Source organism: Galleria mellonella, unplaced genomic scaffold, assembly GCF_026898425.1.
Source record: "Galleria mellonella isolate WM207_F2 unplaced genomic scaffold, CSIRO_AGI_GalMel_v1 utg173, whole genome shotgun sequence".
NCBI lineage: Eukaryota > Metazoa > Arthropoda > Insecta > Lepidoptera > Pyralidae > Galleria > Galleria mellonella.
The window spans coordinates 2,039,949-2,059,124 of NW_026442016.1; the positions used below are offsets into that span (position 1 = coordinate 2,039,949).

General features: G+C 33.4%; 1 protein-coding gene across 1 annotated transcript in view; it reads right to left on the minus strand.

Annotated features, from left to right (window-relative positions):
• LOC113515705 (uncharacterized) overlaps positions 1–19,176 on the minus strand; it is a 114,531-nt gene that overhangs the window by 79,985 nt on the left and 15,370 nt on the right. Inside the window, exon 2 of the mRNA XM_026899979.3 lies at positions 11,471–11,698. Within this exon, the coding sequence (XP_026755780.2) occupies positions 11,471–11,638 (168 nt within the window). The 5' untranslated portion in view covers positions 11,639–11,698. The remainder of the gene's footprint in view (positions 1–11,470; positions 11,699–19,176) is intronic.

Here is a 19,176-nt window from a genome sequence, read left to right on the forward strand (position 1 = left end):
GTGTAAGCAGTGAGCACACGTGCACCTGTTCAAAGAGAGTTGTTTAGAAAAGCAGGACCATGCAAAGGATTTGTCGTGTCTTATAATGTGTTATACTGTTTCGCTCCCTCTTACCGACTTACTATAATGAGTGACAAGGATAAAGATAAATCACGATAGGTCGAGACAAGCAGCACGGCCCAGACTTTACACAGAATGTTCAAAACAGCGACGGTTGCTCGGAACTCGTATTACAATAGCATGTAGCCATAACAAAATTTTATAGAGAGCAACAGAGATTAAACAACACTTATGTAGGTACTTGAAACGATGGTCTTAAAATAGATTGCCAAGGTTGCTAACTTTCTTTCTAAGTTATAAGTGAGGTTTGCGCATTACGCAAGGAGACTTTCACATGAGCCAAAATTTGGTGACGCCGGAAAGATGTTTTTAAAAGTAACCGAGTTGGTATCATTACATTTTTAAAACATGTCTGTGTTTATGCAACTCTTTCACAGGACGTTTAAAATATTATGTAAATAATACTTTTTATTAAGTAAATATTATTGCTTATTATTATTTTATTACGTAAATATAAAAAGGAGTATATAAAGTAAATTATGGAATAACAAGTGACGAAGTAGCATAATATTCTTCTTCTGACTGTTTTCCATTAACCAAAGATTGTCTGCAAGACACTGTTCTAGCGATAACACAGCATTTTGTATATCTTAAGCTGTACTTTATGTTAATTTCAGCTGTTAACTGTCCACTGCTGAACATAAGTCTTCTCCATAAGGGGAGTTTTGCCAGTAGTTGCCACGCATGGCAGACGTGTTGCCAACCGCAGTTAGGCTTTGAAAGAGGTGTTAAGAGGGGCACTGCTGCCCATCCCTCCACGATAAAGTGCTTTTAATCACCTATTACGACACCCACAGAAAAGGAAGACGTGGCCTATGTTGAAATCTCACGGATTTCCATTTTATGTAATTCATTTAAATTTTCTAAATTTTCATTGTATACTTCTATATTTTTGGGACAATGAAAAGTATAAATAAACGTTCTACAGTTATAATTATTTATATCTTTATACCAAGTAACTCTCCTTTAGATTTTTATGACTAATACGAAATATGCATAAAGAATCTAAAGGAAAGTGCAAAATAAAAAAAAAAAGCTTGCAATGAAATATTATTTATATATTAGATTATTCATAGAGCAGCTGCAACGCGTGAATTTATAACACAAGGTTTTTCGCCTGTATACAAAAACAAACTGGAATAAATTCCATGTCAAGTATTATTATATAATTGATATAATGACGTTCCATCAAGAAGTCATAACACAGACAATAAACTATAACTTTTTTTAATAAATCGAACAATTGAAATACCTTTGGTATGTAACTTGTATCACTTTACATATAAAAAAAAATTACTATACAATAGAACCTAAGTTAAACATTTAAAAAATATAGTTGAAAAGACATAAAAGTCTCTTTTCCAGCGATCAAAATGAAATATTGACAGTAAAGCAGACGCGATGTTAATTACAAACAGAGAACAATTTCATCGCATAAAAAATTTAAAACGATTGAATATTAACAATATAAAAAAAAGGAAATACGTTTATAGTAATGACTACTAACGACCAAAGAGGACAAACGGTTACCATTGTTTCACAGCAGACAGAAAAAAAAAATAAGTTTTAGAAAGTACCTATCTACTTAAGCACTATACACTTACGTCTTAAATAAAATAAAAAGTAAAAACGAAACTTATACAATTGTATGTTTTAGTCTTTGTAATTCGGTTACATATTCTGTTACATACTCATCTGAATTAATGAATATCTAACTATACTAATTCTTGTAGTAAATCACGCTAAAAATAATCATATGTACAAATAATATACATAATATGTATGTCTACTACAGTAGACAGTAACCGCATATCATATTATCAGGGAAACGCCATGCATAATTGATTATATTGATTGATTAAAAATATTTTATAATGATTTTTTTTTTACACAAATGACCATAGCGGTAGACACTAATTTCTATCCAAATTTGGTAAAGTTTAAGTACCTGTATTCTCGCTCTCTAGCTACACTTCTATGGTTATTTTGAAACGCTTTTGTTTCGTTTACCATATTCTAATCTAGTTCACGATTGCAAGACAAGGAAGAGATAAGGACTTGTTTAAACAATAAACTTATCTTAGACGATACCACCAAAAAATACAGCTTCTCAAAGTGGGGTGCTGTTTCCAACTCTACATACATTTTAAGACCTTGGAATTAAAAAAAAAAAACATTTTCAACCAACTATTAAAAGAAGGAAGTCTTCAATTTGTATTTCGTTGTATTTTTTTATATGTTTGTTACCTCATAACTCCATTAGTTGTTTACAACTGCGATTTGGAAAATTCCTTTTTATTTGAAACGATATGCTTACAGAGTGGCTCCAGCACATTAAAATCAATTTAGTAGTTTAATTTTTAAATTAAAATATCTGGTTTTTCCACAACTACACTTGATTTTATTGTGAAACACAATTTATTTATAGAAATTCTTATGTAATACAATCTTAAATAGATTAACGTTTATTTATTTATTTAAATAACTTTAGTGACTAAATAAAAATATAGTATCTACAAAAGGCAGAGTATAATACTAGTAGCATTCTCTACCAGTGAACCTTTAAGATGAACAGGGAAAAACGCCGCCTTGCGCTATCGGTATAAGTTGGTGTAGCACCAGGAGCTTATACACATAGGTGAGGATGAAAAGGCAGGTCAGTTTCCAGGGGGATCACGTGGAGGTCAACATGATAATGTATATATTCTTTTTAATGGATAACAATGGAATCGTAAACCTTGCCAGTGCTAACGGTAAACGCTGGTGGGGCGCCAGTGAGGAGTGATAACTGAGATGAAAAGGCAGATCAGGCAGCCCATCGTGATGAATACATCAGCAATTCAGTACAGTGGTTTCCAGGGGAGACCATGTGAAGGTCGACCTGCCAGGGTATAACGCTAGCAATGGGACTGGTAGTCAGCATTGAACAGAATATATTGCTAATAACAGGGCAGGTAAAGGCCGGCAGTACATCTACAATGCCGCTGATGTTGTGGGTGATCATGGGCGGCGGTAGTCACTTACCACCAGGTGAGCCACATGCTCGTTTGCCCCCTGTGTTGTAAAAAAGGTAGTCCGCATTATTAACAATCCCTTCGTCGTCGTCCCCATTCCTCCCCGGTACTTCACTATAAGAATAGGTAGTGATAATAACATGCAGTCATTTAACTGACAAATTACTATGACAATTTGCAAAACTAACAAAAAAAATTGCCTATTTTCATGAATTCAGTTCGAATTGAACATGATGATTGCCAGAAGGAACCGCGAGGAGGTCGACCTGACAAGTCGACCTTGATCTATGATTAACAATGAGCCTATTAAACCTTATTATTAATAATCCCTTTTCCACTTTTATAATGCGAATAGTATAAAAAAAATAAAAAAGATTGAGAAACTATGTCATAAACCCTACAAACACAAGGTACAGAGTATGATGAACTCTATGGGAGATAAAGAGTTGAAGGGATTACGGCGGGAAAATGCAGTGATTATTCTATTTAAAAATCTCCAAAAGGAAGTTGAACGACCGTATAAGTTTAATTCAATTAGCTATCCAGAATTGGGATGGTACGAAGTGCTAACACAATGAAGTAATTTTTAATTTTTAATTCCATTACCGAGAAAGATTGATAGGGCTATTGCGTGCTCCAATTATACCTGTGCCTTTTATGAGAACAACGGCTATTAAAACGCCAAACTAGTGTGGTTTTAAGACACTATCGAGTTCACACGACGGTTGGCTGGCTTTATTAATATTCCTGGTATTAATATCAATCTATTTTGGCATAGTTAGTTACAATATAAAGACGTTAACTAATGAAAAATAAAAAAGTAGGTATAAAAGTATAAGTGAGAAAAACGGAAATATTCAAAATAAATAAGGATTAACAATTATTGGAACAGATAAAGATAGATAGTTAAAATAATAATAATATAATAATAATAAAATTAGTTTACTCATCTCCACAAATTACAATGTATAGATTGTATGATATATAATAGTAGAGATGTATAGATAGTTAAAAAGAATTGTTAAAAAGTTTCCACCAAACATTGGGGTTTCTCATTACCTCTATCAACTGTCAGCCAATAAACTCACATCAATATTTCATAAAGATAACGAATTAAAATTCGACAAAAATCGTGTAATTATCTACCGACGCCATGATATCATGTTATATGCATCGTGAACATCTTACGTCAGTTTCGTAAAACGTGAAAAAACAATGGTGCAAAAAGGTTCAAAGGTAGAAAAACACACACCTAAACTTTCAAAGGTAAATGGAAGCTTCTTAAAATAACTAAAATAAAAACCAAGTGCACTATTTGCCATACTGATATTCCTACTATCCGAACAGGAGGAGAAAAAACTAAATTGCTATGTTTCGCGCGTTTTATAAATTACCTTATATTACCAGATGTAGTCGCATACTGTAAGACTTAATACATCATGTGGCCATCGACGTAATCTGCCCTCGTCACGTCAACATGTCGTTACGTCAATTTTGCAAATCTCCAGCTCGTCTTGGTATTTCCTTGCATTCCAGTCTCGTGCCAGCTGTTCACGGTTTATTTATTTAGCCACGGATTCTAACACATAAATAAGAATTTCACGGAATAATATGAACCTTTTTGCATAGACTGCATTTTATGGTACATTGTAGGTATGCGAAATGTTGAAAACCAAGAAAGCGAAACAAATGAAAATTTTAAATTAAAAGAAAGAAAGAAACTAATTTATTTGTGGTGTGTTGTTGTTGTTCTAGTTGATATGGTCAATGGTCGTTAGTTTTAAAGATCTCTCACAATTATGTATGTAAAAGTTATGTATGTATATTAACTATACTAATCCTTACTAATATTATAAATGTGAAAGTGAGTTTGTTTGTTTGTTACTTTATAGCGTCTTAATGGCTTATCTAATCACTATTAAATTTAGTGTACATATATCTACTATATGGGATGGAAAAGGATATAGACAATTTTTTACCCCGGTCAGTAAATATATCCCGGTCACGCGAACGAAGTCGCAGGTAAATACTAGTATCAAATATATCTAAACTAAAGAGTAAAGATTTGATTTTGTTTGTAATACACTTGGATAAATTAAAAAATATTGTTTTTATAAAAAACATAGACCGTATTTTATTTAAAGAAAAAAAACATGCGATAGCCTGTTTGTAATGACTATTATGATACTTTAAGCAAATACCAAATTTACAGAGGGAGACTATATGAAATATCTATTGTTAATAGAGTGACTGAGGCAAGTAAAGATATGGGTTTAAGCATTAATGTCGCAAAAACTAAATACTTGTCCATATCTAAGAGACCGAAACCCTAAGCTCTTCATAGGAACACAATTGGTGGAACAAGTTAATACGACCAAGTATCTGGAAAGGTGGATGACTGAAACTAGAAACCAAACTCAAGAACTCAAATTTTGCGCATGGTTATTTCTATTCCATCTGTTTCTACTATCCAGAAATATGTATTTCGGTTTCAGGAGTAGCAGGTGTATGTGAATAAGAAAGAAAGCATCACACCCATAGTGCTCAGAAATGTAAATGACTGAGTCACAGTATATTTTGTGACGCTATGTTATAAACAATGTTTGTGCTTTTATTCCAAGTTCTAAAAATACAGTTTTTTGTAGATCAACAAAAACTTAGTACCTCCAGAATGATCATATCCTCAGTAACAGTTAAAAGACCATAGACGAAATGTGTAAATATTACAATAACGTAGTACACTCTACATTTATTCGAGTGACGACTTTGGTATTTTGATTTTGATGGGAGTTTGATGCGGCACCCATCCCGTGGCCCGCGTCATTATACAAAGCGCATGCTACATTTTTTATCCCGCCACTCACGTCTAACCGTGTCGTAATTACGTCTATGTAAATTGGATCAGATTTATCAACCGTCTACGAGCGCTAAGGAATTCTAATCATGCACGCGTACACGATGATGTAATATTTCAATTAATTTCCTTTTGTTTTATAATCAAAGGTCTATGAATAAATTAATAATGTTACGAATATTATTCGTCATTTTAGCTGTGCGTGTTAGTTTAAAAAACTGTGTTGTATTGTTATATTTTGTTAAAAAACACTCTTTATAAAATTTAAGATGAGATGTTTCGAATATATTGAATCTAAACAATTCACAATTGCTTTGAGCTGTGATGTAAATAATAAAAATTTTGTTTCCCAAAAAAACTAATTTAATCTTGACAAAATGTATATGAGGCTAACACGGAATAAGCCCTATCGATTGCAAACAGAACTATTAAAATCATTTCAAAATTGGCGAAGATATCACGTGACATACACATATAAATTTATAATCTAATTAAAAATCTTCTCCTTATTGTTCTCCTTGTTAACGTACGTACCTTATAACACTTAAAAATTAAGGCCTCTGCCATGTCATGTCGCCTCAAGGCTTGTTTGAAAGTTATGGCCAAGTTTTAAATTTTACTAAGTACCTTACAATATATTTTATAGCAAAAATAATAACCGAAGTGACTTATGTATGTAAATTATTGTCGAGAATATTCTGCTTATTATTTTTGCAATAAAATAGATTACAATATGTAGTATGTGTAGTACTTATTAAACATTTAATTACAAACTCTTTACAGGAAATGAACGAAGAAGTCAAAACTCATGTTTTTTTTATTTAATAATTATCTATACAATATTCGGTGATGCCATGTGAACGTAACACTTGCACTTGTCTTACTGAACCTCTTTCACTTGGAGGTCGGAGATAAGAACTCAGGTCTCGTATATTCCGGAGCACTTGTTTTCAATCTAAATGGGGAAAGCTTCCACTATCTAACAGTAGTAACTTGAATGGACATGATAAGCCGCTGTATGTAGTTATATCTTAATACTGATAAAAAAGTAACGGATACCCGTAAGATTTGTTAACAAAAAACCAGATTATTTTTACCAGGTTTATATTTACCTAATTATTATTATATGTGTAATGTATTGTATATTTAATATATTTTTATATATTTGTAAATTTAATACTTCAACAACTGATTTCGTTTTTCTTTTAAATTGCAGTTAATATTGAAATAAAAAAAATCTATGTAAAGTTTTCAACCATAAATACCTTAGTTACCCCATTTGATTCATATTCATACCCATTCATTCTCTATTAACAAATTTTATTTTTAGATTTTTGTCCGGTTTCTCAAAACACAGGTTACTGTAATTGTACCTACGATCGTTTGACACAAAACATAAATTATCGCTTCCATTAACACATATGAATAGCTTAATTTTTTTAATACTGCGAAGAATCCATTAGTATTGAAATCACATTAATAAACGAGTCACACCATGCTTACCGTGATCATTAGATAACAGTATTTAAATTTGAACTTTAAAACTATTTAATCAAGGTTTAAATTTGATTACCAACAAGGCAACGCAATCGGTGATAATGGGTACGCGCCGTTAGGAAGGTGCGTATGTCACCGACCGCCATATTGTCTTGACCACAGTCATATTTGCCTATGACCATATAAGATATATTAGCACTCGTTCCATATGTCTCTTGTGTTTACAGATGATGTTGGCCAACCACGAATTCACCCACACGGCTTATGAAAACCTTTTTGGCATCATCAAGGTTTGATTTATCTTTCTCACGATATCATTTCAATTGGTCTAGTAGAAAACTAATAAAAAATATAACTACCGATCAATAATATATATCCATGCCAAATTCTGAAGGAGATAAGCAGGAATAGTCGCATGTCAAAGATCTATATTCTCATAATTGCTTCGTTCATCATTCATCAACAAACTTATCACACTTCGAAAATTCAGAAACTCAATAAGCTATCAGAAATAAGATTTATCATGAAATATTTTTCTGATGAAATGATGAGATGAAAATGATATGGTATTGTACTGAGATGCGATATGTTATCGTAAATTATACCATTATATAGTTTTGCATTGTATTTACCATCACTGGAGAATTACCCCCTTATTCACAAAAATGTCAAACTTGTAAACAATTTTTTTTTAATATTGAACTTTTTTGTCTCTTTCTTTTACACTAAATTTAGAATTTGAAAGAAAGTGACAAAATAGTGATTTGTAGAAGGTTTTACTTTTTGAATAAAGGGGTTATCCAGAAAATGAACATTAACAAGTATATCAAACAGAAATCTCTACAGCTAATTTTACAAACACACGTATTATGAATTACTTATGGGTACAGCATAGTAAAAAATGTCTCGTGCGTCGTTTTATTTACAAGCGGACGCTAAAGGTTTCCTATTACGATTGCTTATCGCAAGCGATTTGTAACACGAATGCGTAACACTTAATATTCGAGTTGGAGTTCAAGCCCCCAACTTACCCGTTGAAATTTTAATAATACTGAGCGCACCTCGCTGACGTTCGACTAATACTTAACGTTTATCATCCCAATCATTCCAGCCACTCACGTCATCTTGTAATGGATTAGTAAAATATTTTAAGCTTTAAAAACTACGACGTTCCTTATACTCACTTTTTCACTTGGAGGTCGACTTAATAGAGTATAACGTTTTATCATAGACATGACCAGCCATAAAACTGTTCAAAAAAACTCTATAACGTACAGGCCATTGCAATGCCACATGCCTCCGTGCATATTAAATATATCATCTAACAATTGATAATGGATTAAGTAAAATATGCTTTTAAAAACTGCCCACGAGTTCCGGGAAAAAATTATACTCACAATTTTTCATTGCTCGATGGTAAATTATGAATTGGAGAGTAACTTTATTTGCATTATACAATATATGCGTCAATAAGTCTATCCGTAGTAATTAGTTATTTATTGATCCTTGTTTTTTTTTTACTTTTTTATACTTATACTAGTTGGAAGCAACAAGGTCACGGTTTTCCTAATGGCAAGTAGGAGTATTTTTTAATGGGTGAAAATGGAATGGTAACCCCGCCTGCGCTATCCGTATACACTAATGAGATACTAGTGGTAGATGATAGGTGAAGATGAAGACAGATAATTTGGCCCATCGTAAAAATTCAACAAGGAATACCACGATGGTTTCCAGAGGGATCCGCGTGGAGGTCGACTTAATAGAGTATATTGTTAGCAAGGGGGCTGTTAGAACCCATTATTAACAATCCTTTTTCTCCCAATATTAATACTCCCAGTATTAGGAACGTCGCCTATAGACATGACCAGCCATAAAACTGTTCAAAAAAACTCTATAACGTACAGGCCATTGCAATGCCACATGCCTCCGTGCATATTAAATATATTGGGTAAAGAAAGACGAGTGTCGCAGACGACATTTGTGTAGTATGTATTCCAACTGTACACCGTTTAGATTAACACATATTTATCACATGTAATTAAAAAATTACAAATCTCTCAATTGATGATGATGATATCAGCAATGTTAAACTGTGATGAACATGGGCCTCAGGAAGATGCTCTGCAACTGGTCATGAACAGGCTGTTGAACATGGGCCTCTCTGCGTGATTAAGAGAGAGGTTACATTATTAAATCTAGAAGGGATTAATGAGGGACTTGCTGATCTTCATACCACTAAAAAGAGGGACGCTGCTGCCCATCCCTCGACCATTAAGTTTCCTTAGTCGCCTCTTACGGGAAAAAATGGGGCGGCCTATTCTACGAGTATGTTGGAACCACACGGCCAATCTCTAACAATTAACACTTTATTCCTAAATACAATTTGAACCTCTTCAAGTCGATGGTAAATAAATATCTTCTGGGTAAGCACGCCCCATCGTAGATCTTATCGTCACTTACCATCAGGTGAAATAAAACAAGAGTAAAAGCATTTTAAGTTAAAAAAATAAATAAAAACTCCACCAAAAATATTAGGTATGCAGTAGTAATAATTTTTCGAAAGTTTCATCACGTCTGATGAACCTGTGTATTTTTTGTACTATAACCATATCTCTATCATCACAATTATAATCTCATGTCTATTTCCATACACGTACGTTCGATGTATTGTGTATTGGCTTTGCTCACTTGACAGACATTCAAGCAATTTACAGCAACATTAAGGGACACTTCATCTTTTCCTTCGGGTACTCCATGCAACAGTAAAATTTTCTGACGAGTGCGCATCTCCAGTCTGTCAAAAAAAAAAAAAAAAAAAAAAAAAAAAAAAAAAAAAAAAAAAAAAAAAAAAAAAAAAAAAAAAAATCTTCTGGGTAAGCACGCCCCATCGTAGATCTTATCGTCACTTACCATCAGGTGAAATAAAACAAGAGTAAAAGCATTTTAAGTTAAAAAAATAAATAAAAACTCCACCGAAAATATTAGGTATGCAGTAGTAATAATTTTTCGAAAGTTTCATCACGTCATAACGTAATAAAATGTCAATGAACTGAACCGCCCACCGCGATCCAACAAACATGAGGTTATTTTGTAAATATCCATTTAGGAACGCCTGTACAACAACCTTCACAGTATTTTGCGATTGAAGAGTAAATATTTTACAATACTTTGAGTTTGGACGCGTCGCCTTGATTTTTTATTAGACTGATCTTGTATAAGTACCTATACAAAACAAGCACCAGTATTTCACATGAATACCTTATATGTATACTATTTTTTCCCTAATGCCAACAAGAATAACAATGCAGGCATTGTACTCTTATTTCATGTTATTGTAAAATCTAAACCCATGTTGTTTGTTGTACATTGTTGACTTAAGATAAATACATTTTTTAGAAGAGGTATAACACGCAAGTCAAATAGGGAGGAGATTATTAGTAATGGAGTCTAGAAACCCCATTGCAAGCAATATACCCCATCAGGTTGACCGCCTGGTAATTATCGTAGTTAAATCACAATAAATTCTTCACGATGAGCTAACTGACCTAACTTGATCGTCATTTATAATCCTTTATTAGTACCCCGCCCGCGTATACCGATAGCAAAGACAAGGATACCCTTCCATTTTCATCTAAAAAAAATACACAAGGTATGAGAAGTAAAAACACATCCCTATGTGTTATTACTTCACATACCATGTACTATTACCATACCGTAGTAGTTAATGTCTATAGCCAACGGCTGAAACTTTCTGACAGCGGTCCATTAGATTCTTTTTTAATTCCAATAGATGATATGTATAAATAAGACATTTAAAATGGCCTAATGAGGTAGGTCCTCATAATAAATACTAGTTTAATACGTTCAAGTTCTCAAGAAAAGAGAGAAGTTTAATATATAGCTTGGAATGGTAATTGCTCAAATAAAAAGAAGCACCAGCAACATTGTTAAAAAATGGAATATCATAACAAAACGTAATACATACCTGTACAGCGCTATTAAGGAAGCAGTTGTTCTGACCAGGTGCATTCCAAAGCCCTTTTGTAGTGTGAAAAATCCCAGAGTCCCTAGAACCATCCCTGGAGTGTTGGGGCCGCAGCTCGCCGTCCCGCGGGTAATGCTCGTGCGCGGGAGTCGGCATCATGGCGGCCATCGCTCAGAGCCGCGTCATTTTATCAACAGCCGTCTACGTCGCGACATCTCAGATGTTTATCTGGAATAAAGGTAAATGTTCAATAAAGGTCGCCGAACGGTATTTAGACTGTACGTATATATTGATATAGTAGACGCTGGTAGTCGAATAATGCAATTTTTTCTTTACAACTTACAATGGCAAGCAAGCTGACGGTCCACCTGATGGAAAGTGGTAACCGTCGCCTATAGACATGAGCAGTACCATGGATATAACAGAGTATACTGTTTCGCCCATGATACACCCTATGCGTTGCCATTCTTGAGCACTCAGGTGTTATTCCTCTGTACCCAGTAAATTCACGCCATATCCCACCCTTCAAACCGAAACACAGCCATGCAAACACAACTGCTTCACGGTTGAAACACGAATGGGACAGAGGTACCCAAGCAATCGACTTTTATACAAAGTCTCCCTCTAGTAATAATATAAAGAAATTATATAAAAACTGTATACACTCATATAGTTAATTTTAATATATATATAGGCTACATTGACTCTACACTAGGGGTGGATAATATATAGATATATCCACTGGTCCAAAAAAGAATATGTTAAAAGTCAAAATAATATTGGATAACAGACCTATTATAACATATTCGAAAATAGATGTCCGACCGATATGGGCGATATCGCAATCGGCGATGATCTTTTTTCCACCATCAATATAATACTAGATATTGGATCGGTATCTATATATTCTTCTTTGTCTCTACAATCTAGAATAAACAGGAGTAGCAAGGAATTTTACATAGCCGTTAGCCGGGTAGTTTTTATTAATTTTTATTTTATTCAATCTGTTAACAGAAGAAGATTACGAATAACAACCACGGAACTGTTATCAAATTCTCCTGGGATCTGCTTTCTACCCCTACTACCTATGATTAAATGCATTTTATTTTAAACGCACCTACTGATTACATACGCACCAGCATTGAGCAATATTAAAAAATCAGATTCTTCTTTTTTGGTAATAGAGTGTTATTACCACCCAAGGATCAAATTACGTAACGTTACGGTAGTGCTATTAAGAGTGTGCACGGCTACTATAAAATCTATAATATACCATTTTGAGCCGTAGTGTGGTTAAATTTAAATACCTATTTTATTCATTCATTCATTTTAGCCATTATCCGTCCACTGCTGGACATAAGACTGCCATAAAGAACGGTCCTGAGCCACCTGCATCCACTGACTCCCTGCAATGCATTTTAGGTCGCTACTCCATCTAGTGGGTGGTCGTCCTACATTGTGTTTGCCCGTACGCGATCGCCACTCAAGATCTTTCCTTCTCCATCGGTTGTCGGTTCTTCGAGCTATGTGACCAACCCATTGCCACTTCAGCTTGCTTATCCTTTGGGCTATACGGCATATTTGATTGTTTTGCGGATATCTTCGTTTCGGATTATATTATGCAAGGACACTCCGAGCATAGTAACTAAATATCTATAGACTAAATAAAATATTTTTAAATCTAAAAACCACATTATTATTATTTCAGCCGTTTACTATTCATTGCTGAACATAAGCCTTCTCCATGAGGGAGTGTTGCCAGTTTTCTTAAAACATCTCTAAAAGTCTAAATGCGATTGCCAACCTGCCTGCCAAGCGTAGCAATTACTGGCAAAACTCTCCTTATAGAGAAAGCTTAAAAACCAAATACCTAAATATAAATACAGTCGTTGGATTTAAGTTTGCGTAACAATTTGAAATTTAAGAATTTTAATTATAGGTGACCTGTATAATTTGAAATATTAAATTACAAATGGCAATACGTAATTAATGACAGACAGTTTCACAGACGAGTTACCCATTCACAAAAAGAGCGTTGAGTTCACAGTGTTACAATTGTTTACATCGAGGCTAATAAGGCTGGTTTTCATATTAATTGCACAATGAGCCGTTAGCAGATTCCTTTCACTGTTCAACGAGAGACGCTGGTTATGACAACAATACGAGTATAATGCGTCTATTCATTTAGTCACACGGGCATTTGTGCTAAGTTTTGGGTAACTGGCTACATGACAGTACCTGTACATGCTAATTGAATTTGCCTGACTATCTATTGCCATTTATTGTTAAACTAATAAAGCGATTTAGATGAGCAGTTGCAATGTCTATACTATTTGCTTATTGATGTCAGAAAGTTTGAAAAAAGAACCCATTTTAATTTAAAAAAGTCTCAAATTATATAGATAAAGTGTCTCCATAGAAATGCTTCGAGAAAAACGGGTCAACTTTTTCATACAATTATGCGTGATAAATAGTTATGAGTGATTCCTTTATAACTTCTATATTTATTTTGTCTTATAATGTTTACATCTTTATAATGTGTAAACACTCATTTTATTTATTAAATAATACGTTAAGATACATTGTATGCGTAAGTATATAGAACACTGATAAAAAAACGAGTCGGCTAATTTGATAATTAGCTGACAAAAAGTTGAACCGTTTTTTAGGCTAGATGCTTTATCTATATAATCTAAGAAAAAAATATATACTCAAGGAATTCTGAGCATGATACTACGACTATCTAAGCTACTGTAATTATTATTATTGTTTTTGTAATTATCTATTTAAAAGAGAATGCACACGGAAGGCCACTGTGGAAGCAAAAACTCACTAACGACAAGGTCCCTTCCCTACCCAGTGGCAGTAATAAACATTCCTCGGACGACATACTATACTCGGTGACACTCGTGTAATGTTATGTTATCTAAGTACGTCTACAATGTTATTACGTTAACAAATTTGAAGATTATGTTTATTTTACACAATGTACAATTGTTTTTAGTTTAACTTGTTCATGTTATGTTAAAAGGTATGATGGAAAGGAAGTTAAATTCGAAATCCAATGATAGTATCTATTCGTAAAGCTAAATCAATTTCATTGAAAAAAGAACCAAAGGAGGATATTTGAAAATTAAATCTACACTTAATACAAATTGAAACACATTTTTTTCTCTAAACAAGTGGGACTAAAGAACGGAATTTTACATAGAGAATACCTATAATTTAAATGGGTGTTAGGAATGATGGTATACATGACTGCAGACAGACCTTCATATAACCACTTCTGTTGATCTCCAAGACATCACAGCAGACAACTTAGGAAACTCAACACAATTTGCCAGTCGCCTGGATAACGTGATAATTAGTAATAATAGTCTAATGCTCTCCTCATATAGAAAGATCAAAACCAAGGTCTGATCACTAAAAAAGCTAGACTGGTGTAAGGTCATTTTAGAAACGTAAAATTTTGCATTAGAAATCCTTGCATAATGTAAGTCGGAACAAAGATTAGGTCAAAATACTAAAAGAAATCATTTTTAAAATTTATAAAGTCAAAGTAATCAGAACTTTAGATTACTTATGCGAAACGTGAACTGAGGAAAATCTATCAGTTTAAACGAATCTATAAATATTATTGAACTAAATGAATAGCTACCTATTGTTTTCCACGACAATAGACAGTAACAGTCATCACATATACCTACCAGAGCATTAGCATTTTATGGGCATAAGTAATATGCCTCGCGTGTCATATCTGCAGGTATTAAATAGTTTCTTTTTATCATTATGTAGTCCTAAGTCCTGTCCTGACCTTTTTAAATTGGTCTTCGGTTGTTTTGTAGCGAGCACGCATGCGTAAAGCCATATATATAATTATATGCATTGGAGCTTCCGCGAAACCGCACTAAAACGGTCTGTTTCAAACAAAACAGATTTATACGATTTGCAACAGATTCAAAATTTGGTAAATCCGATATCGAAGTCGTAAACTTTTAAATGTTGAGTCTAAACATATTCATCATTCATATTTCTATAATTACTCACAAATCCAGATCAAAACATAAAAAATGAAGGCAGTAGATTAAACCTAGTCTGTTTAATCATTCAAATTATATTAGCACATCGCAAACGTTCGTTTCATTTAACACTTGTTTATGCATAAGCGAGTATACAGATACATCCTCGACAAACGTAAAGAAAAGGCTTTTCTATTTCAATTGTTGAACCTAAAAATTATCCTTATAGTTACTTATTAATAATTATGCAAATTAAAAATTGATAATACTTCTGCGGAGAACTTATTTTCATCTAACTCAAGTAAAATATCTACATTGAAATTGATCCCTCTGTTTGGACTCTCTCAAATAATCCTCTTTTGCGTCAGGAGTTTAGGTACCTGAACTGAGTACGTAGATGGACTAAAACAGTAGACGGACTGCAAATATGTAACGTAATGAAAAAAAGACAATAAATTAATGTAATAACTATCGGTTTTTCTTACGGGTAATTAGATCGAGAAATCTCAACTAGTTTCGTGACCAATTCGGGACTCTTAATCATGAGCTGTTATTATTACATTAAACTATAAGGTATGCTTACGAAACTTTTAATAATATAAAATATAGAAAATGATGATAAACGGATTCTATTCTTATAAAAAAAAATACATTTTAATACAATGTCCAACATATGACAAATTTAAACGAACTTTTTTAACAACTATTAGTTTTTGAAGCACTTTTAGTGTCAGCACAGAGTGGTACCTTTCTTGTAGGTATGTACTGTAAGTTTACATATTAATTCTAATTCGAGCAAAAGCAAACGCCAGTTATTTTGGTGAGCGCACTGTTAACACTTCCGATTCAATACGATCGATATATTTTAACAAAAATTGAGGTTAATTCCCAATATCACTTGCGCAACGAATGTGTTATTTTTATTTCGGATGCATTTACTAGGAACAGGGATCTCGATTACGGAATCACACGTACTACATACATGCATGTTTACGGAACGAAGAACTCACATAGGGATTACAAAGTAAACATTCCATTTGAGCACGGTTTAATGAGAAATGATTATAGAACTAAGCTAGTACAGTTATTTTAAAAATGTACGAGTAGTTAGAATAAACCCGACCGTTGTTTCTATAATCAGTCTTCATAGTGTAACAACATCTGTAATAATATAAAAAAAGAGAAAAATGTAATTGAAAATAAAAAAAATAATATTAATTATATGAATGTAACCTAACCTAATGGGCATATCTAATCTTAATAACAGCTAACACACTGTATTTTAAATGCATTTATCTATTTTTTTAGTGCAATTTGTATAAAAGTAGGCTTTTTCTTGCGACCTCGTCCGCATAACCAGATATATTCATAGACCACGAAAACATACAATAATTCACTACAAGTGGGGCTGAGAAAATGAATAGATGTACAAAAAAAAAATCTTTCATATTTACACTATATCTACTAATATTATATTAGTAATTTTTTTTGTGAAGATACTGTTAAATTTCAGTGATTGATCAGTTTTTAATCTGTGTCTAAATATCCTTACTAATATTATAAATGACAAAGTGAGTTTGTTTGTTACCTTCTAGCGCCTTAACTTATATAGGATGAAGAAGGGTATAGGCTACCTTTTATCCCGTTAGTAATTACATCCTGGTCACGCGGATGAAGTCGCGCATAAAAGCTAGTAAAAAAATATTCAAATTTTGTTTATAAAATGCCAAAGGGTTCAAAATCCCATCATTGCTTATCGTGCATAATCTCGGAAGCTAAAATTATTACCGTAAACCAGTTTAATTTTATCACGATACACCGCAAGGGCGTTTTTTAATTGCTATTAATTTAAGGTTAATGCGATATTTTGAATTTAGTACTTAATTAGTCTGATGAAAGACAGTCACATTTGTGTAGGTATAATTGGTAGACGGGGTTTCGTAATTTAAAAAATCTATCTAATTCTTCAAGTTTGTTTAAGATTGACAAGAACAGCAACCATTAATATACCTCAAAAAGTTTTGAGCCCTTCAAACGAAAACTCAAAAACTTTTTTATTAACTCGATTATGATGCTTTAAGAGCCCTTCGAATTGCCTAGCTTGCCTCACTTTATCCTCAAGGGCCAGACGTGGCACCTTTGTACATTTTATGGGACCCTAGTGGACACTTATGCCCATCTCAAATAGAACATCATCGACAGTTTGGCGACCAAGTCTATAATTTAATTTTGCCTTCAAAGGCAAGCACCAATATTTTAGTTGGATTCTAAAATGTAAATATTATATTTATTATGCTTATAATATTAGTAAAATTTAAACAAACTGCGACTAAGCTCATGTTAATGTCACATGTCACTGTATAATAATAACATGTGAAAGATAGCGTGATGCGCTGCACATCGCCGTAATAACTAATAATGATCGTAATCACTGAAATGATCTCAAGACCACAGGCCGCATTCCTGAGATTGATACGCTTACGTTACACTCTACCAGATAGATATTTTTAATATTTTTGATTAGGTACGTTTTTACGGGGGCGAAACGAGATGTTATTCTATAAAAGAACGAACAAAACATACAAACTGGCATTCCATTGCTTGGAAGGTAATTTTTTGTATTTTAAATTCACGATTGAGACTTAACGCGACGCGATTACTAATAAATAGTACTACATACCCAATTTTTTATTGCCAAAGTTTTGCTATGGATTGCACCACGTCGTGGTCATAGTAGAACTGAAATGAACAGTGTCTTCTGCCAGCCCGCGCTGTTTCTTAGGCCACCTCACATAATCGCTATGGTTTTCTATATCCATCCTACACACCATACGGTATCACGGTAATAAAAAAATCGGGTATATAAAAACTATCGTGAATTTAAAATACGTGTAAACAATGCGAAAATTTGAAATCACCTAATCTCACGCATTTACTAAGGATTTTGAAAAACACAAGTCAATACTGGATTATCCATTCATTGAAATGATTTCCTCGACCTTAAAGTTCAACTGGGTATTGTAATTATGAGTATAATCTCCTTTATAAATTATAAAAATCCAGCTTATGATAAAATAATTAAATTAATAAATTGTAATGATTTAACAATACAGCTATAGAGCCTTTACTTGTACAGTAAATCCTCAAATGTTGGTAATCGCTTTTTTTTTATACCACTGAGGTGGCAAACAAGTATACGGCCTACCTGATGGTAAGTGGTTACCGTAGCCTATGAACACCTGCAATACCAGGTATTACGCGTGCGTTGCCGACCCTGAAGAAACCTCTTTACCCCTCTTTTGAAGAACCCCATGCTGTAGTCTCTTGGGAAAATCTCGGCAGGGAGCTCATTCCACAACCTGAGTGTTCGTGGGAGGAAACATCTCTGAAACCGCGCAGTACGCGACCATTGAAGCTATAGGACATGAGGATGAACTCCCTGTCGATGGCTTTCTAACTAGTGATATGTACTTCCGCAAAATAACACCTAATTCAGTAAAATAAATTCAGTGGTAAGTAGGTACCTATATATTAATAAGAACATTGATTCGTTCAGTAGGTATTCCCCCCAATTTACATTCCAAATAAATTGTATCATCATATATTTTAATTTCATCTTTACGCAATTATGTATGACAGCACTAATCCCATAGACAAATTGACTTAATCGTCCAATAGTCGAAGAAA